The sequence below is a fragment of the Sinocyclocheilus rhinocerous genome, unplaced genomic scaffold (genome assembly GCF_001515625.1).
Source record: "Sinocyclocheilus rhinocerous isolate Xijiao unplaced genomic scaffold, SAMN03320098_v1.1 scaffold200, whole genome shotgun sequence".
Lineage (NCBI taxonomy): Eukaryota > Metazoa > Chordata > Actinopteri > Cypriniformes > Cyprinidae > Sinocyclocheilus > Sinocyclocheilus rhinocerous.
This window is the reverse complement of record NW_015641014.1, coordinates 2,582,589-2,606,523: the sequence shown is the minus strand read 5'-3', so window position 1 is coordinate 2,606,523 and position 23,935 is coordinate 2,582,589. Positions and strand designations below refer to the sequence as shown.

At 34.7% G+C, this 23,935-nt stretch overlaps 1 protein-coding gene and 1 pseudogene across 1 annotated transcript; one reads left to right on the top strand and one right to left on the bottom strand.

Moving 5' to 3' along the window:
* Positions 1–8: 8 nt before the first annotated feature.
* Positions 9–13,645, top strand: cnot2 (CCR4-NOT transcription complex, subunit 2). Its single transcript, XM_016569827.1, has 15 exons — positions 9–81; positions 1,132–1,254; positions 2,901–2,973; positions 3,097–3,244; positions 3,323–3,502; positions 6,866–6,942; positions 7,063–7,188; positions 7,350–7,474; positions 7,657–7,777; positions 8,866–9,022; positions 9,106–9,167; positions 9,248–9,297; positions 9,379–9,479; positions 9,578–9,722; positions 11,686–13,645. Exons 2-15 carry the CDS (start codon positions 1,144–1,146, stop codon positions 11,770–11,772), a joined length of 1,563 nt encoding a protein of 520 aa, XP_016425313.1. The 5' UTR covers positions 9–81; positions 1,132–1,143; the 3' UTR covers positions 11,773–13,645.
* A 424-nt stretch (positions 13,646–14,069) lies between these two features.
* The window catches only part of LOC107753670 (WASH complex subunit 7-like), a 19,042-nt pseudogene continuing 9,176 nt past the window's right edge, over positions 14,070–23,935 (bottom strand).

Sequence of the window (23,935 nt, the reverse complement as noted above, 5' to 3'; positions counted from 1 at the left end):
GGTAAAGGCTATTGCCCCAGCATTCTCGCCTGTAGGAAACACAGCCATCTTGGATCTGCGAGGAGAGGGTAAATTAATGCGGTTAGTCAATTCCTTTTTCACCCAAAAATACATTGCACAACAGGGTTTGCATCGCATATACAGGGCCAAATGAACATTTGCAGCTTTGTGCGCATATCCAAGCAGATATTTAGTAGCTGAATGAATGCACTGACACGTTTGCACGGCTTTACTGGTTTCTGTTTTTGCTCGAGGCCAGAGTTAGCCGACTAGCGCTGAGCGCTAACAAAAACAGACAGCCGAAACACAGGCCTAAACAATTTAAACAGATAGATACATGTATTATGCACGTCTAGTCATCTGTTATAAAACTAAAGCACCACGACTAATATAGATTTAATGGTCCAGGGTGTTTTGGTTTCCATTAAAATCTTTATTTATGCCGAAAATGTCTTATTTGTAGTTAGCAGCTTAACAGCTAACGAGACAGCTAACTAGCTTATATAAATGAGAACATTTCGCGACATGCGATTATTCATTTTATTTATTTCTCTCTGTGATTGTGTTCGTAACATCACAACATGTAGGAATCAGTTTTAATATTATTAATAATGTTGCGGTACATGGAAATGTGAGTATGTTTAAGTATCTGGCTAGTAATTGATGTTTTTCATGGATTTAGCCAGTGAATTAAGCTGTTTCTGTGTTTGTTGTCAGGTGTCAGTTTGGAAAGTGATATTTATTTGTTTTCCAACCATACGGCGAATATCTGCTTTGTTTTGAAAAGATTAATAAATTATGTACCGCCATAGTAGGTCTAAATGTTCTTATAGCATTAGACTGTCCGCTAAAGTACATTTAAGTTTAATCTTGCACCTCCTAATTGTATGATTTAGTTGTAAAGTGAGTTGACAAAATAGCCTGTACCTTTTTATAATGCACTTAAATCAACATATACAGTCTTGGGTCTTGTTCTGCAGTGGTAATTCATTATTTATTACAAGTTCTCAGTTGTGCTGTATAGAAGCACTTGTTAATGATATGTCCACTAGACGTGCAGAAAGATAATCTGGTATGATTTTGGTTCAGGAATTAAATATCTTGGTTTTAACTGTCTCCTCTCTTCTGTAGGTGACAAACGGAATGTTCAGTGCAACGAGAAAGAAGTTTGGGGAGGGGGTCGAAAGTGACTACCCTGATGAGAGCATATACTATGGCCAGACGTCAATGTTCCCGCATCGATCGGAGAAAGACGTACGTTAATACCAGTTCATTCTGATGGTTATGTTCATTGTGTCAAGTCCTTTTGTTGGCTGGAGGTCTGATAGAATGATGAAATATTAAAGGGGTCATATGATGCTGCTAAAAAGAACATTATTTTGTGTATTTGGTGTAATGAAATGTGTTTATGCGGTTTAAAGTTAAAAAAACACATTATTTTCCACATACTGTACATTATTCTAAAGAGAAAGGAAAAAATGAAATCGCATCATATGACCCCTTTAAATTATTATTAGCTTAATATTATATATTTCACTTGCACTGTCAATATCTTCACTGACCTGACCAACAAGAAATATATTTTAAACAGATATGCTACCAGTCAAACGTTTTTGAACAGTAATATTTTTAATGTTTTTTTAAAGAGTTCCTCTAAATTTTCCTGCTATGTATTTTGGGTCAAATAAATGCAGGCTTGGTGAGCAGAAGAGAATTCTTTAAAAAACATTAAAAATCTTACTGTTCAAAAACATTTGACTGATAGTGTATATCAAAAAATTTATTTTAAATATTTATATTTTTAACACATTTGTCAAAATAAAAATTAATTACCTTTTTTTGCCAAAATAATTTATTAACTTAATAATCTAAGTGACTCAAGTAATACCTTCATAATACCTTCATAAACATATATGATTCTAAACATTTCTGATAATTACATTACTGAGGCTATTTTTAATGCATTCAAGTGAAGTCAAGTCAGAATGGTCATATTTATGATGATATTTATGAGTTGAGCACACATGAACCCCAGCATAAAGTCATAATTTCCAGACTCTTGAAGTTGGGAGCGTGCCCAGGAATCATGGTGGAAACAAATTATGACGTAATTATGAATGTTGATGGTACAGATTGGTGCAGATGGCATTTTGTGTACTGAAAACACTACACTTTATCCGTTTTATGAGGAGAACTGAACTGCAAGTTTTGACAAACTGCATTTCTTGTCATTCTAAATGGCAGCATTACAGTGATAAAATACACAGATGAAAAAAAAAAAAGCGTCTTTCATCTGTCAGTAAGTAAATTGATTTTAATATTTGTATTCAGCAAGAATTCATTAAATTGATCCAAACTGTCAGTAAAGACCTTTATAAGGTTACAAAAGATTATTTCAAATAAATGCTGTTCTTTTAAACATTCTGTTCATAAAATAATCCTGAAAAAATTGTATCACAGTTTCTATGAAAATATTAAGCAGCACAACTCTTTTCAAGATTTATAAAAAATAAGAAGTGCTTCTTGAGCAGCAAAGCGGCTTATTAGAATGATTTCTGAAGGATCATGTGACAATGAAGAAAATTTAGCTTTGCCATCTCAGGAAAAAACTACACTTTAAAATATATTCAAATAGAAAATGTTTCTTTTAAATTGTAATAATAGTACTGTATTTTTGATCAAATAAATGCTGACATAAAAGCATAATGAGCATAAAAGCCTTCTTTCAAAAACATGAAAAGCTCTTACCGACCACAAACTTTTGAACTGTAGTGTCAGTGTGTATGTAAATATGTATATGTAAATATAAATATGTTTCTAATTTCTGTATAATTTGTTGGCACGTAATGTTAAAAACATGCAAATTCAAATGAGATTTTCTAACTTCTCTCGGTTTTCAGATGCTGTCATCTCCCTCGCCGTCATCGTCAGGTCAATTGTCACAGCTTGGTGCGAGTTTGTATGGTCCGCAAAGTGAGTACAAGTCTTCAGTATGGCTTATAGCACTGAAAAATCATTGTGATGCTAATAGAAGCACCATGTACTCTGATTCTGAGCACCAATTGATCATTGTTTCTTTCCCGACTCATTTTGTAGGTGCACTAGGTTTCTCAATAAGGGGCATGAGCAACAACAACCCTCAATTGAACCGGAGTTTAACACAAGGCACTCAGTTACCGAGCCATAGCACCCCAACAACAGGCGTCCCAACAATGTCCCTCCACACACCATCTTCGCCGAACAGGTACGCCATCTCCTCTGCTTGATTTATGTTGATTTATGACGTGATCTGTTAAATCCCGGCCTTGCTGGTGTTCTGCAGGGGCATCCTGCCTATGAACTCCAGGAACATGATGAGTTCGCAGGTAGGGCAGGGCATGGGCATGAGCGGCAGGACCAACAGCATGGGCAGCTCTGGCCTGGGTAGCCCTAACCGCAGCTCTCCCAGCATTATCTGCATGCCCAAGCAGCAGCCAGCACGCCAGCCATTCACCATCAACAGGTAAGAATGCTTACACGAGAGATAGCGATAGCAAACAACTTGCTTTGGTAAGGCTTTTTAGGACTGTCTATTGAACAGGTGTATTATTTAAAAAGAACTTAAACTTACCTGTACAGAATTACTAGTGCCAGGACAGTGGTCAGATTGTGCTCAATGATATGGGAATGAAACAAATTATAAAGTGACTTCTGAAGTTGTGAATTGTAATGTAAAGTGCTTTCATTTGCCACAATAATAGAATGTTTTGGCTCAACAGTAAGGATTGAGGGTTGGCCTAGTAAAAAAACGAATTGCCCAACCCTCAATCCTTACTGTTGAGAAAAGAGATTCTATTATAAAATATTTTAAATAATATAATATAATAAAATATATAATTTATTTTCATATCTAATTTAAAATGTATACTTTTATGTATTTTAAAATTTATCACAGTTTTTATTTGCAGAAAATTGTGCTATTATTATTAGGGATGCAACAATACAGTTATCCCACGGTTCAATACATAACTCTTTTTTTTTTTTTACCACGGTTTTCGGTTCGGCTTGGCTTGGAGTGTTTTTTGTGATTTAAAATGCACTTTTTTAAAGGAGACTCTTTTTACAATATGTAATATACAGTAAGTCTCTGGTGTCTGCGAGTGAGTTTGTTTGAGTTTTAGCTCAAAATACCCCACAAATCATTTCTTATATAATTTTGAAAATGCCTATTTTGAGTGGAAGCAGAAACACGCTGTTTTAGTGCATGTCTCTGTAAATGCAAATGAGCTGCTGCTGCTCCCCGCCCCCTTTTCCAGAATAGAGCTGTGCCTTTACAGCTCGTACCTCAGATACTCTGCTAAAAACATTTGTTTGGTTTTGATGATCATGTCTGTCATGCTGAAATCATGCATTTGAAACCATATTAGTTTCAACGTCTGATAAACGGTTTTCTGAGCACACACGTCTGAAGCACGCGCACAGAAAGCTGCTGTCACATGGTATGCGAGTACTAAACTAAGTTCTCTTCTTGTGCTTAAACTGTCAAATACCCAAGTTTATGTTAAAAACGCACATGAGTTACAAAAACTGTGAAGTCTGTGTCTGTGAAGGTAAACGGCTGGGAAAGAAATCGCATGTTTATATTAGATCTGTGTGGCAGCAGCAATATACAGTAAATAAATCAATAAATCCACTGCTCTCTTGTCTCCTCTGAGGCTGGGACTCTTAATAGTGTTCTGTGCTCATCAGTGCAGTCAAAGACAGAAAAGTTAGCATGCTTAGCTCAAACCTTCGCCATGACGTTAGAACTGGTACACCGTTGTCGCTTGCGAAAACACAGTGACTGTGCCATGGGAGGAAACGTACAGATTAAGCGGCGTAATATTATAATAAGATCCCCTTACCACGTCACAGAGGGAGTGAAATCTGACACACTCATTTTTTCAGAGGCTTGCAGATAAAGGCTTCCCAAAACAAAGTTACTGGGTTGTCCTTTTTCATGTTTTCTGGGTTGGTAGATAGCACTTAAACACAGAAAAAGTCAGATTTTCATGATATGTCACCTTTAAAACAAATTTTTAAAAACGGAACATGGATTGCCATATGTCTACTTCAAATTTCTTTTGAGATTTAAACACAGAAAAAGTCAGATTTTCATGATATGTCACCTTTAAAACAAATTTTAAAAACGGAACATGGATTGCCATATGTCTACTTCAAATTTCTTTTGAGATAAGTATTATTTTTCCTATTTTTACCCAAAATAGATTGAATTGGCCATTATTGAGTGCTATAAACACATGTAATGTCTGTTTCATTCATACTGGAAGCCAGAGGGCACCCTCACACAGAAACTAAGTAATAGTAATAGAAGTAATAGAACTTATGATGCTCCAAGAAATCCTTAATATGGACATAGGCATTCAGCCATCAGTGACTACATTTACATGCATCCAAATGATCTGTTTGTAGTCGGATTGACTGCTCAATTGGACTGAAAAGCCTTCATGTAAACACCTTAATCGATCTGTTTGAGAAATGGATAAATATTAATTCTGCTGTTTAAAACAAATAAAGAAACCGTGTAGGAGAGTGGTTATTATGTGCAAACAGTGAGAAACTCTATTTTTGTGCAGTGCGCGCATGTAAAAAAAAAAAACAATTCCGATTTGAAGCTTGTGACATATAAACGCGCACATCAACCCGATCACTTTATTTAGCGTTCATGTAAACACTACATTCAGATTCATAAATCGTAATGAATTCAGTCCGATTGAAGCAAAAAGTGCGCATGTAAACATAGCCACTGTAACTAAATTAAAAAGAAAATAGAAACATTTTGAATGATGAGACATGAAGACAATAAACACTATCCTGCGACAATGTATAGTTTATCTGTGTTCTTCAAGCCACCTTGGGTATTTTCATAATAATTAAGTATATTTATAACTAATCGACATAGCCTTTTTTACAGTATAAATATATTTTCTGCCTCATTCTGTGATGAGAAGCCACATCAGATCACAAAAGGGAGCTAATTCAAACACTCAACTGATGTTGTGGAGTAAAAACATTATAAAATGTTATAATGTTCTCTTTTGTTGGACAACAGGTTTAGAAACACTTCTCATTACAAGTCATTACAACTGAAGATGTTTGGCTGTGTTGCTTTTTCAAATGCACTTTACAAGCAGCAAGGAGTTTCCTCATCTCAGCTCGTAGACTGATGGTCCCACACAAACAGAGTCAATTCGAAGTGAAATAAAACGCACAGAAATGATTAAAACGCAAAACCGAATTCACAAGCGCATATTGAACCATGGATGTTGTACATCCCTTATTATTATAATTATACAGGAAACTCAAAGACAAAAATAAAACATTAAAAAAAATAAATACATACTGATTGGTTTGTATATTCAGCCCATTATGATACAACCAAGACTACCTATCACAAGTCATTCTGTGTCAGCAACAAATGTCATAGAAAACCAAATGTGTAAGTTTGCAAAGCATTAAAATGCATGTATGTGATTAAAAACGAAAAGGAAAGAAAGTATCAACCCCAAACTCTAAACTGTAGTGGCAGATTTTTAATATTTTTGTTTTCTGTTTGAATATATTTTAAAATGCGTAATGTGAAATTTTATATTTTATAAGGCTTTTTTGGGCAACATTATGGTTATGTACATTGAAAGCTCCTGTCATCAATACACTTCTTTTGTTTATTGCAGAAAGATGATGCTAAAAAGTGGCTTCTCATAATCTTAAATACATATATATGTGTATTTTAATTAACTTTCACCTTAGGCCAAGATAAGGCCAATCAAGACTGATTAAGACTGACCTTAACAAAAGGGTCAAATCCTCATGTGTGTCGTTGTAGTATGTCAGGATTTGGAATGGGCCGGAGCCAGGGGTTTGGCATGAACTCCTTATCCAATAACATCTTCAACGGGACAGGTGAGTGCTGTATGGAGCGTGCTCCGTGATGAAACACCATGTCAGGAACCGTGACGCTTAAATTGTGCTCTGGAAATAAAATGGCTCATTCTCATATTATTCTTTCTGCTATCGTGGCAGATGGGAGTGAAAATGTAACAGGAATAGACCTCTCAGAATTCCCAGCACTTGCAGACAGAAGTCGGAGGGAGGGAAACGGCAACCCAACACCGTTGCATAATCCGCTGGCTGGAAGGGCACCCTATGGTACGAGTTCATTTTACACAGTCCCATTACTTAGCTGAAACCGAAACCCTCGCTTCTCCTTCAATGGATGATGTGTTGTGAATGCATGACAAGGTTAGGGGTTTTATTTTTATTTCCTCACAATAACCCTCAAATCTTTATTAAAATGCATCTCTCCATAGTTGGAATGGTCACAAAGCCATCGAACGAACAGTCGCAGGACTTTTCCATTCACAACGAAGACTTCCCAGCCCTGCCCGGGCCCAACTACAAGGACCCGACATTGAGCACGGATGAAAGCAAATCAGTCAGTATTGCCTGAATTTGATCTTTCATAAGCTTCAGGGAGAGATTGCATAAATAACATGTCATTGTTTTGCAGGATGGGTAAGGATGCGTGGCTATTAAAATTTAAGTGATGCCGTCCAGTGCTGTGACTGTGATTGCTTGAGCTTTAACTGATTGTTGTGGCCTCTGCTGTCTCCACAGAGCTTGAACTCTTCAGGAAAGGGCAGCTCAAGTGCAGATGGACCCAAGTTTCCTGGCGACAAGACATCATCAGCACAGAATAACAACCAGCAAAAGAAGGGGATCCAGGTGTTGCCTGATGGTGAGGCTCTCTAGCAACATGCAATTTATTAACATTTTCAGACACTTTGGCAGTTGTCTGAAATACAGTGGTGTATTTCAGACAACTGCCAAAGTGTCCCGAGCTTGAAAACATGAGTGTTGAATAAAACAAATCAAGTGCAAGTATTTTCTTCAAGAATCTGTTTTAGAAGGTTTCGATGCAACAGGCAGGGTTCCCAGTTCAGGGTGTATTTAAAAATATTTAATAATAATAATTCCAAGCCCCTGAGAAGTAATAGCAGTCATTAACATCTTAAATCATGATTAAATAATGGACATTTTTATTATAAATAAAAAAAGATTTACAACATTTGTCATTTTATTAAAAAATGAAAATATATACATTGATATAAATTTAAATGTTAATAAATTGTAAAATTTAAATAACTCAATACATCATAAAAATAGTTTATATTGTGAAAACAATTGAGTTGAATTACTGAAATAAATTAACTTTTCCACGACATTCTAATTTATTGAGATGCACCTGTATACAGGCCTGTAATATATGTACAATAATATACAAAAAAAAATAAAAAAAATATATATATACTTGTAGCTAACTACAGTAGAATTCTGAATATTTAATCTGACTAGAAACAGGGTTATTTGTTTATTATTGGGAAGCTATATTTTTATTAACATTTTTAATTTTAATATTTTGAGTTTTTTTTATTGTAGTTAAAGTATTAGGAATTTTTTTATTTTTTATTTTTAATAGTTTCATATGTATTCTTTCATTCATTTTATTTCAGTTTTAGTTATCTTAGTACATCAAGATAAACTAAATGAAAGTGTGAAATAAAATATAGCTGAAATAAAACAAGTGTAAGTTTTGTTTTTTATTATTTCAGTTAGTTTATTTTATTTCAAGTAACATAAACTGTTTTATGGTTTTAGTTAACTATAATAACCCTGACTAGAATTTGCTCTTTGCTTACAAAAAAAAAAAAAGTAAAAATCTGCATCTGCTGGAAAATTCATGGAAATTAATTGATCAAAAGATGTAGCAACCCTGTCCATTGGACACACTCAATCAAACTTGACATTTATTCACATCTTTTATAGGCAAGGTAACAAACATTCCCTTAGGAATGGTGACAGATCAGTTTGGAATGATTGGACTCCTGACATTCATCCGGGCAGCTGAGACGGACCCTGGGATGGTTCACCTGGCTTTAGGAAGTGACCTAACAACGCTAGGACTCAACCTCAACTCTCCGGAGTAAGATACTTTCTTGTGCCAGATACTGATGTCTAGTCAATGTTCTCTTTTTGTACACACATTAATTTTATTTCGGTTTGTAGGAATCTGTATCCTAAGTTTGCATCTCCCTGGGCTTCAGCTCCATGTCGACCACAAGACATTGGTAAGAGTTCATTTGACTTAACCTGTAGACATGACCAATTCATTTAGGCTCTTCAGTAATAAATGCAATTGTTTTTTTAGACTTCCATGTTCCCTCAGAGTACTTAACCAACATTCACATAAGGGACAAGGTGAGGTGATAAACACTTGACTAAAACCTCATTGAAATTGTAGTATGTGGATGCTGCTAACCTACTCTGTACTCTGTACAGCTGGCTGCAATAAAACTGGGACGATACGGTGAAGACCTGCTGTTTTACCTCTACTACATGAACGGAGGAGACCTCCTACAACTCCTCGCTGCTGTTGAGCTGTACGTCCTGCAGATTACGTCATTCTAGGACTCTTTTTGCTGATAACCAACCACGGGTGGAAGTTGAGAGGTTAAATGGAACATTTTGTTGTTTGCAGCTTCAACCGGGACTGGCGGTACCATAAAGAGGAAAGGGTTTGGATCACAAGAGCACCTGGCATGGAGCCCACGCTAAAGACCAACACCTACGAGAGAGGAACATACTACTTCTTTGATTGTCATAACTGGAGGAAGGTCGCTAAGGTAAAGATACTGAATTGAGGGACCTCTTCCTCCACCTTTTTCGTTTATACAGCTACAGACACTTGCTGATAATCACTCACCTGTGTGATTAAACCTAACATCTGGTTTGTGCCATTGTGTTTTTTTTTTTTTCTGATGTCAGTATCTCAAACCCATGTAGGTATCTTGGAGCAGCAGAATGACTGTTATAGTAATGACACACAATGTCCGTAATAGTGGTGACCAATGTGAATTTATAAATATGATAATCTCTGCAATATCATACAATATCTATAGAGCAAGATGCTTAAATCAACATACACAAAATCTCTCAAAACTTAATTTTGAAAATATTAATTTTGAAAATGTTAAAATATAGTAATTCTTATATAAAATTATACAGCATATACATTGAAAAAAATGATATTTTAAAATATTAGTATTTATTAGAATTTAGACTTTTTTTGCAGATTATCATAAATATTATGGATTAGACTTTTATACATGTATGTTACAAAAATTATAAAAATGTCAAATGTTTAATTTATATTAGAAATTTGTTATTATTAAATTATTTTTAATTTGTTTAAATATCTCTCTCTTTCTCTCTCTCTATATTTATATATATATATATGAGATATGTATAATACAATTCTAATTAATTTTATTTTATTAAATAATCATTCATAGATATTTGCTTAAATTTAATCACAATTTTTATGCCTTCGTAACGGACAATGACCCTCTAAATAGCTGTTTAAAAGTATCCTATTTTTTCTTTCTTGAATGTATGAACATGTTCACAACAAAAAATGAGGTCAGGTGCAGTGTGAAAATTGCTCAATATTTATTAGAAAATACTTGAAAACCAATAACCTGCACCTACTTAATTGACCAGTCGGTCACACTTACCTATTGATGCTGATAATGTAAATATTAGGAATGCACAATATTATCGGACCAATATCGGAATCGGCCGATAATGACTTTAAATGTAAATATCGGCATCGGCCCGATATGAAAAATTATGCCGATATGTCTTGCCGATAAGAGGAATACGTTAACTCACATGTGCTCAGGGTGTGCTAGCGATTAGATCAAGTCAGCAGTGTGGCTCATTCTTGAAGCAAAGTTTTGCCTGAATGGTGATTAGATTCACTCTTTTGGATCGCTGCATTTAAACTGTGAATGCACATACAGAATGACATGCTTAGTGTGTGATAGAGTCGACAGTAATCGCACGTAATGCCCGCTCAGTAAGGAGTTTTAATTCCGTAGGGGGCGTGGCTGGCCTACTTCTAATAAAATGAAGCAAAATACACAAATAATATTTAGACTGTTTCTGATTAAATAAAGCAGTAATTAGTGCCATAAAATCATGAGTATGTTTTGATTTAAAGGTCAGAATCTATAGCTTACACAAACAAAAAAAAATCACAAACATGACACTTAAATAATTTAATATTTACTGATTTATTAATGTGTAATATGTTATATTTTTTAAACAAATGAGCTCTCAAAGATTTTCAGAATTTTTACAACTCTTTTGCTTTAGACCATCTACAAATGTTAAATCTTAAAATAAAATGTTAAGGTTACCACTGCATCTTTCTGGAAAAAAAAAAAAGCAGCGATCGATATGTTTATTTATAGTTATTTTCAAATCTTCAATGTACTGTCATTATAAAAGAACTTCATTATTGTTTATTTAATTCTAACAAATAAGTTAGTTAAAAACTAACCAAAATTAAAAATAATTTGCTTATAATTTCTGCACAGGAGAGACTTGTTGTTGTTTTCAAACAAAAGGAAATATATCGGTATCGGCCAAAATGAGACGGAAAATATCGGCTATCGGCAAATATCTAATATCGTGCATCCCTAGTAAATATATAATGTCATCACTATACTGAACGTTCAAGTGAAGTGTATGTTGTATACATGCAAGTGAACATCAGCTTTGTGCTTTTCTCTGGTCTCTCAGGAGTTTCACCTGGAATACGACAAGCTAGAGGAGCGGCCTCACGTGCCAACCACCTTCAATTACAATCCGGCCCAGCAGGCCTTCTGAAGCCGAGTCCGTCAGCGGCAACAGACAGACAGCCGACCTGCCTGACCACAAAAAACCTGGTTTTATTCCTCAACTTCTGGACTAGGACTGCGGGAGGGGGAGGGGGGCGGCGGGGGTCTCCACCTTGAGAACTGGGGGGAGGGGCCCTGCCTTACAAATTATGTGCTGCCCGAACACAAAACTTCTGTATATTTTCATTCTGTTTTTAAATTCCCCTCTTACGTTTTTTTTCTTCTTCTCCCTCCATTTCATTTCGAGCAGGGTCAATGTTTTGTTTACTCCTCTGATGGAAAGCCCCTTTTGGTGTTTGCCTGGAGTCTTTGAAGTTGCAGTACAGCACACAAACTCATCCATTGGTATTCAAGAGAAAAACGCAGTTCGCGCTTTGTTTTCCGAAGTGCGCTGCGCTAACAAACAGGACAAAGACAAAGACAAATCCAATACATGTGAATACACAAGGGCAAAAGAAAATGCAATGTTCATTGTTGCACTATTTAGTAATAAAAGAACACAAAAATTGTTTTCTGCTTTTTTTTTTAATGTGGGAAAACTCGCTCCACTCCCGTCGTCGTCTGGAAGGACGGTTCCCTGTCATTAACATCAAGGAGGTGCTTTTTTTTTTCTTTTCGTTTTCCCCTATTTTCTTTCATTTCCCGTTTCGCTCATCCGGTGAGGTGTTTCTTGCTTGGCGTCAATAAATCCCAATCAGACTGTTTCAGTGACCGTTGTTGGGCACAACCCGTGGACCAGGCGGTTGTGAGCTTACCGAGAAACAATGTTCCAGAATGAATACGAACCCTTTTCAGTCTTTGTTACGATTTTGTAATAAACGTGTACATTTTTTTAATTTTTTGACATCACATGAATAAAGATATGTATGTATGAATGTGTATATACATGATATATATAGATAGATGTATCTATATATATATATATACATGGCGTCTATTTTGGAAGAAGTACCTATGCTTGACCTCGTTTTTAGGAGGTGAACAGAAATGGCATTATGTGGTAGAAGCAAAAAACGCAAAAGACAAAAAAAAAATTAGTGAACAGTATGTTAAGCTGCCAGACGGGGGAATCACGTTTGTTACCCTGTGCACTTAAAGACCAATTCAACTAAACGAATTAAGGCGACAAGGAAGGCCCGAGCGAGGACATCTGTATTGCGGGAAAAAGAAAAAAAACAAAACAAGGAGGTGGAGACATTTCAGCTGCAGCTATTTGAATAGAAGCATTTCGTAGGAAAGGGAAACCCCATAGTACGAAAAACAGACCAATCTTGTATTTTCTGACCACCTTTAAAGCTCCCTTTCTTTGTAATAAAGCAGAACGGCTTTCCTGAACCAGTGTTTGGACTCTGTATGGGAAGGGGATGTTCGGTACGAGCATGTTGTGTGTGTGTGCCTGTAATGCATGACTAATCCTGAAGCTGTGCTTTTTCCAGTTCACGTCAACAGACATGCTTCGTTACTGTAACAGCAGCAGCTTTAAGGCAAGTGCAATTCAACTTCCTCCACAGTGCTCAAGGAGAATTGATGCATTTTTTACTGTCGGACACATTGCGATATATCTTAGGGAGCACAAATGGACTAAACAGAATATGTTAGTGTGCTTACGGTGCTACATATTTCACATATCAAAAAGTATGGCATTGAATGAGTTTTGGGCAGAAAATCATGCATGAAGTAAATTAGTAATCTTGACGGAAAAAAATGATTCTAGTTTACATAATTCAACTTTAAAAGGAAAGTTCACCCAAAAATGGAAAGTCTGACATTGTTTACTCACCCTCTTGTCATTCAAAACATGTACGACTTTCCTTCTGAGGGACAAAATGGTCAGTGGGGTCCAAAATAACCCTATTGGTCCCTATTGGTTCATTGTTAAAAAAAATAAACAAAAATATATATATATAATCTTGTGTCCTGCAAAATAAGTCATACAGGTTTGAAATGACACAACAAAATTTCAATTTTTGGGTGAAATATAATTAGGTCTTTGAATTTCTTTTTAAATTTCTTTAGCTAAAAAAAAATTGTATCCTAAAGGCCAGTTTTATCCTATAAAAATATTTGTTCCTAACAATCAGTAGGACATTAAAGGGTTAGTTCACCCAAAAATGACTCACCCTCATATCGTTCCAAACCCGTAAGACCTTCGTTCATCGTGCAGTACTATCTATGCAGGGTCAGAAAGCTCTTGGATTTCATCAAGAATATCTTCATTTGTGTTCCGAAGATGAACGAAGGTCTTGCGGGTTTGGAACGACATGAGGGTGAGTAATTAAAGACAGAATTTTCATTTTTTGGGTGAACTAACCCTTTAAGAAAAAAAAAAAAACTACAGACACCATCTACCAATCACACTTGTTGAATTTACATGAGCGCATAATGCTTGACATAACAGTTGTTGAACATCGTTGTCGATACATAAAACAATCATGATCTAAAACCGAAGCGTTGGTCCAAATCCACAGTCAGTTCCAGTCGAACCAGTGCAGGTGGCGAAGCGCCAAAATGAGTTTGAGCAGCTGTACAGACTCCAACAGAAGTACGGTGGCTGAAGGGTCAATGTTTATAACCTCATCTGGAGTGAGTCCATGCTGTTCAAGTGATTTATATCGTTCAAGATCCTTTGTAGTTTCACTTGGCCCTGCTTTCCCCAGGAGAGCCCTCGATCGTTGAGGAACCTGGACCAGTTTTGGCAAGTTCAAGTTCTTCCTCTGAAAAGAGAGATTAAATGAGTGTTTGTGGTGCTAAAAGTCACCATAAAATATTCTAGAGATCATGGATCCATCAACCAACCTCTGTCTTTCTTCTCCTGGGTCTCCTCGGCTGCCGTTTTATCAGCTCTGAAGAAGATCCGAGCGCTGCTCAGAGAGAAATAGAGCAGCTCAAACTCCTACAAACGGAAAGAAGATGTGATAAAACAAAGCCATTGGCCATCAGTGTTGAAGATCATGAAGATGCTCCCATACCTGCAGATATACGTCCAGTCTCTTCTGCGTCAGGTTCATGGTCTGCATGAGCTTCTCGTCTTGGCTGGTGGACTGAACGTTCTGCTCCTTCACCACCGCATTCATTTCCTTCACATACTTTTCCCTCACAGCCTGGAACCAGTGGAGGGAGTCAAACTCCTGATACTGGTCCAGAAGCTTCAGGATGTAGGCGACTCCTGGAAAACACACAAAAGGTATTTGAATATTTAGCCCATGAAAAGAACGTATATCAGCTTTATAACTGTATTAAACATGTACCCATGGCGAAACCATCGTCTGTAAACGCAGCTCCCACTTTGTTCTTCTTGTTTAGTTTTTCTTTGCAGCTGATGGAATGTTCCACGAAATTTACCGTCTGTGAGGGAGAAGAAAGATGAACGTTATGCAAGAGATGCCGCAATTAGCAAGAGATTTCCACATCCAAGATCTGATTCTGAAGACCCACCAGAGGAGGAACTATCATGTAGAAGTTCCTCAAGTGCATGTTCTTGACGCTGCGAAACTCCGACGCGAAAACCCCCACCAGCATCTTGAAGTACTCAGTTCCTTCAGCCGAGTTACTGGTCAGGTCACTAAGTACACAGTCCAGTTGGCTGAAATAAAAAATAAATTACTATTTATTTTATAACAATAATAATAATTATTATAATTATAACATTATATATTAATAATTATTATAATGATATTTTAAAATAAATTTAATAATTATTTATAACAAAATAAATTATTATTGTTATTGATATTTATATAATTATAACAATAATACAAATTATTATTAACATAAGTATCATCATAATACATGTTTTTGTATTTATTATTTAACATTTATGTATTATTAATATTACTACTACAATTACTATTAAAGGAGACATATTATGCTTATAGCACTTAAAACCTGGAAAAGTCAGATTTTCACGATATGTCACCTTTAATGTTTTATTATTCATTTATTAATAATAACCAATAAATACTAAACCTAATAATAATAATTACTAATTGTTTATTGTTATTTTTGTATGTTTTAACAATAATAACTTATATTTTAGAATGAATTATTTAATAATAATTTATAATAATAATACAAATTATTATTGTTATTGATATAAGAATCATCATCATCAATTTTTGTTGTATTTATTTTTTAACACCGATGTATTAATATTACTACTACTATTACTATTAATGTTTGTTTGTTCGCTTATTAATAATAACTAATAAATAAACCTAATAGTAATAATTACTAATTGTTTATTGTTATTTTTGGTATGTTTTAATAATAATAATAATAATTATTATTATTGTTATTATTAACAATGCTTTCGAATCAATAACAATAACTACCAATAATAATTACTAATTGTTTAATGTTATTGTTGTTGTGTATATTATTGTTGTGATTACTGTTGTATTGTATGTATTTTATTTATTATTAATGTCGTTATTTATTATAATTGTTGTTTTTAGTATTATGTTTTAGTATTTGCAGTATTATTGTTGTTGTTTTATTTATTCACATTATTATTATTATTATTGTTTTAGTATTTGAAGTATTTGTTATTGTTGTTTTATTTATTCACATTATTATTATTACTATTATTATTATTAATTCCCTGTCTGACAGCAAAGACGCTTATTGACTGACATTATGAATTACAGTACCTGGCGGCTTTCTGCGTCTCTTCAGAAAGGCCTTCCTCTTTAACAAGCTCCTCAAAGTTAACGATGTCCTCTAGATCAGGAACAAACCTGGAACATGTTTGAATGTGAGTAGCTTGCTAATGTCTTGGTTGTTCGGAGGACTTCTGTAGGACGATTTTTATAATGTTCATACCATATGTGTCTCATTTAGCTCTAAGTGTTGTGTGAGAAGACTGTTATTATTTATCTAGTATTACCACGATCTGAATGTCTCAGTCAATTAATCTTTGTATGAGACCACTGTGGGTGGAAACTTACAGATTAAGGGGCGGTAATATTATAATGAGATCCCTTTGCCACGTCACCAAGGGAGCGAAATCAGACGCGCTCGTTTTCTCAGACGCTTGCAGAAAAAGGCTTTCCAAAACAACGTTACTGGGTTAATCTTTTTCACGTTTCCTTGGTTGGTAGATGTACCGGGGACCTGATTATAGCACTTAAAACCTGGAAAAGTCAGATTTTCACGATATGTCACCTTTAATGTTTTATTATTCATTTATTAATAATAACCAATAAATACTAAACCTAATAATAATAATTACTAATTGTTTATTGTTATTTTTGTATGTTTTAACAATAATAACTTATATTTTAGAATGAATTATTTAATAATAATTTATAATAATAATACAAATTATTATTGTTATTGATATAAGAATCATCATCATCAATTTTTGTTGTATTTATTTTTTAACACCGATATATTAATATTACTACTACTATTACTATTAATGTTTGTTTGTTCGCTTATTAATAATAACTAATAAATAATAAACCTAATAGTAATAATTACTAATTGTTTATTGTTATTTTTGGTATGTTTTAATAATAATAATTATTATTATTATTATTGTTATTATTAACAATGCTTTCGAATCAATAACAATAACTACCAATAATAATTACTAATTGTTTAATGTTATTGTTGTTGTGTATATTATTGTTGTGATTACTGTTGTATTGTATGTATTTTATTTATTATTAATGTCGTTATTTATTATAATTGTTGTTTTTAGTATTATGTTTTAGTATTTGCAGTATTATTGTTGTTGTTTTATTTATTCACATTATTATTATTATTATTGTTTTAGTATTTGAAGTATTTGTTATTGTTGTTTTATTTATTCACATTATTATTATTACTATTATTATTATTAATTCCCTGTCTGACAGCAAAGACGCTTATTGACTGACATTATGAATTACAGTACCTGGCGGCTTTCTGCGTCTCTTCAGAAAGGCCTTCCTCTTTAACAAGCTCCTCAAAGTTAACGATGTCCTCTAGATCAGGAACAAACCTGGAACATGTTTGAATGTGAGTAGCTTGCTAATGTCTTGGTTGTTCGGAGGACTTCTGTAGGACGATTTTTATAATGTTCATACCATATGTGTCTCATTTAGCTCTAAGTGTTGTGTGAGAAGACTGTTATTATTTATCTAGTATTACCACGATCTGAATGTCTCAGTCAATTAATCTTTGTATGAGACCTGATAGCGCTGCTGCAGCAATGCAGCCCTCCGGACCGAATCATGCGCACATAACCCATCGCATTGCCTGCAAGAAAGAAAAGAATGGAAAGAGAAGGAGAAATTTTTTTTAACATTTATTAATTTAATTCTTAAATACAACTATATATACTTTTTTCAACTTTGAATTTGCTGCTTTGTTGTGAAGACCTTTGCATTTCTGTGTCTTTTCCTTGACAAATCATTCAGCCTTAAGCATCCCAGCATGCACATTATGAAGTTGAGAACATTACAAAAGGAAAGAGTTCCCAGATGCATCTAAAAACCTCTAGACCAGGGGTGGCGAACTCCGGTCCTGGAGAGCTCAGCTCCAACCCTAATTAAAACTCACCTGCCTGTAGCTTCCTAGTAACCCTTCAGGCCTTGATTAGCTTGTTCAGGTGTGTTTGATTAGGGTTGAAGCAAAACTCTGCAGGGCTCTCCAGGACCGACGTTCGCCACCCCTGCTCTAGACAAACTTTACCGATCTGACTGATGAGCTGTCTGAACTGATCCAGGTAGCTCTGAGCATCCGGAGTAAGACCCAGCTTCCTGATGCCACGGTTGAACTTCTCTGCTCGCTCAAAGGGGTACTACATACAGCAGAAACCAACAGCAGATCATGTCTTCATAAAAGGACATTGCTTCCTGACATAACGACGTGCCAATGAAGACCAGCGCACCTTTTGGTCGGTCTGATCCTTGGTTTCCCTGAAGAAGCGCATGTCTTTGATGAGTCTGTATTTGATGTGCTCGTCATACATGAACTGACTGAAAATGTAGAACTTCTTGCGGAGGAACTGATACGTGAAGTTCACCTGCAGAGAGACACTTCAGGCCGTCATATACTTTTTTCAACTTTGAATTTGCTGCTTTGTTGTGAAGACCTTTGCATTTCTGTGTCTTTTCCTTGACAAATCATTCAGCCTTAAGCATCCCAGCATGCACATTATGAAGTTGAGAACATTACAAAAGGAAAGAGTTCCCAGATGCATCTAAAAACCTCTAGACCAGGGGTGGCGAACTCCGGTCCTGGAGAGCTCAGCTCCAACCCTAATTAAAACTCACCTGCCTGTAGCTTCCTAGTAACCCTTCAGGCCTTGATTAGCTTGTTCAGGTGTGTTTGATTAGGGCTGAAGCAAAACTCTGCAGGGCTCTCCAGGACCGACGTTCGCCACCCCTGCTCTAGACAAACTTTACCGATCTGACTGATGAGCTGTCTGAACTGATCCAGGTAGCTCTGAGCATCCGGAGTAAGACCCAGCTTCCTGATGCCACGGTTGAACTTCTCTGCTCGCTCAAAGGGGTACTACATACAGCAGAAACCAACAGCAGATCATGTCTTCATAAAAGGACATTGCTTCCTGACATGACGTGCCAATGAAGACCAGCGCACCTTTTGGTCGGTCTGATCCTTGGTTTCCCTGAAGAAGCGGATGTCTTTGATGAGTCTGTATTTGATGTGCTCGTCATACATGAACTGACTGAAAATGTAGAACTTCTTGCGGAGGAACTGATACGTGAAGTTCACCTGCAGAGAGACACTTCAGGCCGTCAGTATGATGAGATGTTACTGGTCACGTAATACAGATGCAGCTAACAGGGAATGCTCTGGCAAGCTTCTCTCAAAGTTATGAACAAACATTCTTCCAGTAACGACAATAACATTTGTTCAAAGTTTCCTAGTCTTTAGCAACAGCCTCAAAACATTAAACAAAAACATTATACATCGCTCATGGAATGTTTTTCTGAAACATTTTGGCTGGACGTTCGTCTTAGTATTTAATAGTTTCAGATGTTTCAGAGAACATTAAGAAGTAACATTCTCATAATGTTAACAAAATGATCAAATGGAAAGTTCCCTTTATGTTTTTTTCCAACTTTCACATAAGACAAAACATAAAAAACTGGACATTTTGAATGTTCAGAGATGTATTATTAATATTATTTGTAGTAGTGGTAGAATATTTGATCATAATTATTAGTTTTAACTACTATACTATTACTGTTTTACAATCACAATTTTTTTGTTATTATTGTTACTGTTATTATTAATAATATTATTATTAATAATAATAATAATATATTTGATAGTAACTTAGTTATATCTACTATACTATTACTACTACTACTACTATTATTAATATTATTATTACTAATAATGTTTTATAATTACTAATTGTTTATTGTTATTGTTGTCGTTATTATTATTATTAGTAGTAGTAGTAGTAGTAATGAAAATGTATTTATGACTATTGCTGATATTGTTATTATTATTGGTTTGTTGTTTGTTTTAATTATAATTAATATGTTTGTTAACCATTATTAAAATGGAAAGTTGCCCTAAATGTTTTTGCCAATGTTCAAACATCAAAAAAACCCAACATTTTTTAACATTTAAAAACTGGATGTTTTGAATGTCAGAGAATAGTATTATTATTATTATTATTGGTGTGTTTTAATTATCATCATTTTTGTTTTATTAACTATTTAATCATTATTAGTTACACTTATTAATTTATAATAATCCTTTCATATTTATTAATAATAATAACAACAGCAATAATATTAACTGTTTATTGTTGTTTTTGTTGTGTTCATTTAATATTGTTGTCACTGTTGTTTTATTTTATTATTATTATTACTTCTAATTACTTACTATCATTATTTAATTATCATTATGTTTATCATCATTAAAATCGAATGTTCCCTTAATGTTTTCTCCAATGTTCATATAATCAAGAAAAAACATTTTTAAACATTTAAAAACTTGATATTTTGAATATTCAGACAACATTCAAAGATAACTTCATAACTTAAAGGGATAGTTCACCCAAAAATGTTGCCATCATTTACTCACCCTCATGTCATTCCAAACCTCTATAAGTTTCTCTTATGTTGAACACAAAAGAAGATATTTTGAAGCAGGGGCGAACTGGGGCTAAAAAGTGACCCTGGACTTTTTGGCCCAGAGCGGCCCACCACACCATAAACCCACCAGCTCATTAGAGCTATTTTTAACACCACTTACTAACATACAGATATAACACAATACAGAATTTTTTTATTTTTTATTATCATTAACATTAATAAATGACCATCATACTTCTTTACATTATAATTTGTCTTTCCTGGTGTATATGGCAATTTATAAATTATATTTTTACACATCTCTTAGAGCGACAGTTTAATATCACTTAAGTTAAGTGCCTACCATAATATCAGTTCATATAACAATGCTCTGCTCTAGAAGACTTGGAATGTAGTGCAGGATGTGGACTGTTTTTATTGTACCTTTCAATTGCTTGACAAGAGTTTTTTTTTTAATGAAGAATTTTATGATGATGAATAATACAGTAAACTGTAATATGTGAAATATATAGAGTACATTCTAATATGCTGATTTGCTCGAAAAACATTTCTGATTACTATCACTGTTGAAAACAGTTGTGCTGCTTCATATTTTTGTGGAAAATGTGATACATCACCATTCAGTCTAGAGTAAGATTTAAAATAATAATAATAATACTTTTATTCAACAAGGATTAAAAATATTTATATATATAAAAAATTTTGTTCTTTAACTTTGTATTCAACAAATAATCCTGAAAAATTTAAAATGTCACAGTTTCCACAAAATATTAAGAAACAAAAATACTGGTTTTCAGTATTGATAATAATAAGAACCATTATTAATAACTGAGCACAAATAATAATTGAAAATAATTAAGCAGCAAATCAGCATATTAGAATGATTTCTGAAGGATCATGTGACACTGAAGACTGGAGTAATGATACTGAAAATTCAGCTTTGATCACAGAAAAAAAATACATTTAAACATTCTACCATTAAAACATTTACATTAAAATATCTTTAATAGAAAAATAGAACTTTCCTAATCACGGCAATTGAAAGCGAAAGTCTTCAGATTTACAATGTTCTAGAGTAAGTTTGAGAATTACATTTTTACAGTTTTTGAAACATTTTCTTAAGACACGTGAAATTTCAGAAGAAATATAACGATATACAAACATTTGTTGAAAACGGCTACGTTAATGTTTCTATATACACTGTGGCAAACAATGTAAATGGCATTAAAATCTGAGAAATTCAAAAAGGCCAGTAGGCCACGTAGTTTGCATGCCTGAAAATTAATGTCTGTCGTTAAACTTTTTTTGTAAACCGTTGGCAAATATTGCTGAATTGTCTCATCATGTTTAGCTGTTTACATCTTACCTCAGCTCGCATTCAAATGCCGCACAGCGCAGCTCAGCTCAGCTTCTGTGAACAGTAAATCCCGCCTTCTTCAATTTGATTGGTTAAAACATTTTGACATTGACGAGCGCTTTTAAGCCGCTGCGGCTGCACTGACTGAGCCAGAACGCGCTACATTAATTAGAATGTTTGTCTCAAGTGGGCCGCGCGGGCCATTCGTCTGGGCCGATGGAGGGATAGGCTACGTATATTTACTGTAATTCATTTTTACATTTACTGGGCCGGCCCACCGGGAAAACTCCTGGTGCTCCAGATGGCCAGTCAGCTACTGTTTTGAAGACTGTTTACATTTATGCATTTAGCAGACGCTTTTATCCAAAGCGACTTACAGTGCATTCAGGCTATACATTTTTTACATTTAAATTTTTTACCAGTATGTGTGTTCCCTGGGAATTGAACCAAAGACCTTTTGCGCTGCTAACTCAATGCTCTACCACTGAGCCACAGGAACACCGAATTTTGATTTTGAAGAACCAAACTGTTTTTGGTCCCCATTTACTTACACATTAGGGAAAGAAATACTATGGAAGTCAATGGGGACAAACAACTGTTCGATTACCAACATTCTTCAAAATATCTTCTTTTGTGTTCAACATAAGAAAGAAACTCTTACAGGTTTGGAATGACATGAGGGTGAGTAAATGACAATTTTAATTTTGGGGTAAACTGTCCCTTTAATGTTAGCAAAATGTTTGTATTTTTGTTAGCTGGGACCGTCCTGACAGGATCTGTACATACCGTTGTGCTCATGATACCGGTTCCATGAGTGCGAATGGAGTTGGCAATGTGGCGGATGTTAATGGTGTTTAAGTGCTTGTTGTTGCTGGTTCTCTCGATGAAGATCTACACACAATAGAGAAGATGTTTTACACAAACACAAGTGAAGTACTACATTTGCGGACCAATAATAACGTCAGAAGTCAAGTCCTGCCTGGTTGTTTAGGTTGTATAGGTAGCGCGAGACAAAAACGTGAATGTTACTCATGATCTCCAGGACGTCCAGGCCCTAGAAGACACACACAATGATATCAGGCTGAATGCAGCAGCTCTTTTCTGAGATGATCTGGTGAGCTACACACCTGTTCCAGAGTTTGGCTGGGGAGATGCGCCTCAGTCATCACCAAACCATAGCGCTGTGTGGCGAGGTTCCTCATCTCGCTGTACGTGGCCCAGTCATGAAGAGCCACAGTCGTCAAGTTGTAAAATGTCTTGTCTAGATAGTGAGTCACATAGGCTGCAGGAAATGGAGGATTTATTCTTAATATCATACATCTTGAGATAAAGCTCAAGGTTATGATGCTCTCCAGCAAAAGACTCCATTCTTAAAATATCAAGGCAACTATTTATTTACATGTATAAAGTCAATGTATGATTGAAGTCATTGTATGATCAATTAAATAATTATATGCACATATAATATGTACAAATTATATATATAATTTTGTATATTTTTATTATATATACTGTTATAATTATATATTACAATTATGACATACACAAACATATATATTTTTTCAATATTGTTTATCTATATTACATATATTATATATTTTTGAATACTATTATACATATATAATACTATTATAAAATGTGTGTGTGTGTGTGTGTATACAGGTGCATCTCAATAAATTAGAATGTCGTGGAAAAGTTCATTTATTTCAGTAATTCAACTCAAATTGTGA

What these genes read in the sequence shown, in the direction of transcription:
- cnot2 (XM_016569827.1), top strand. Translation starts at nt 1,144, where the DNA reads ATGTTCAGTGCAACGAGAAAGAAGTTTGGGGAGGGGGTCGAAAGTGAC. An exon ending in CGCATCGATCGGAGAAAGAC is followed by an intron (nt 1,255 to 2,900) that starts GTACGTTAATAC and finishes CTCGGTTTTCAG; the next exon opens with ATGCTGTCATCTCCCTCGCC. An exon ending in TAACATCTTCAACGGGACAG is followed by an intron (nt 6,943 to 7,062) that starts GTGAGTGCTGTA and finishes CTATCGTGGCAG; the next exon opens with ATGGGAGTGAAAATGTAACA.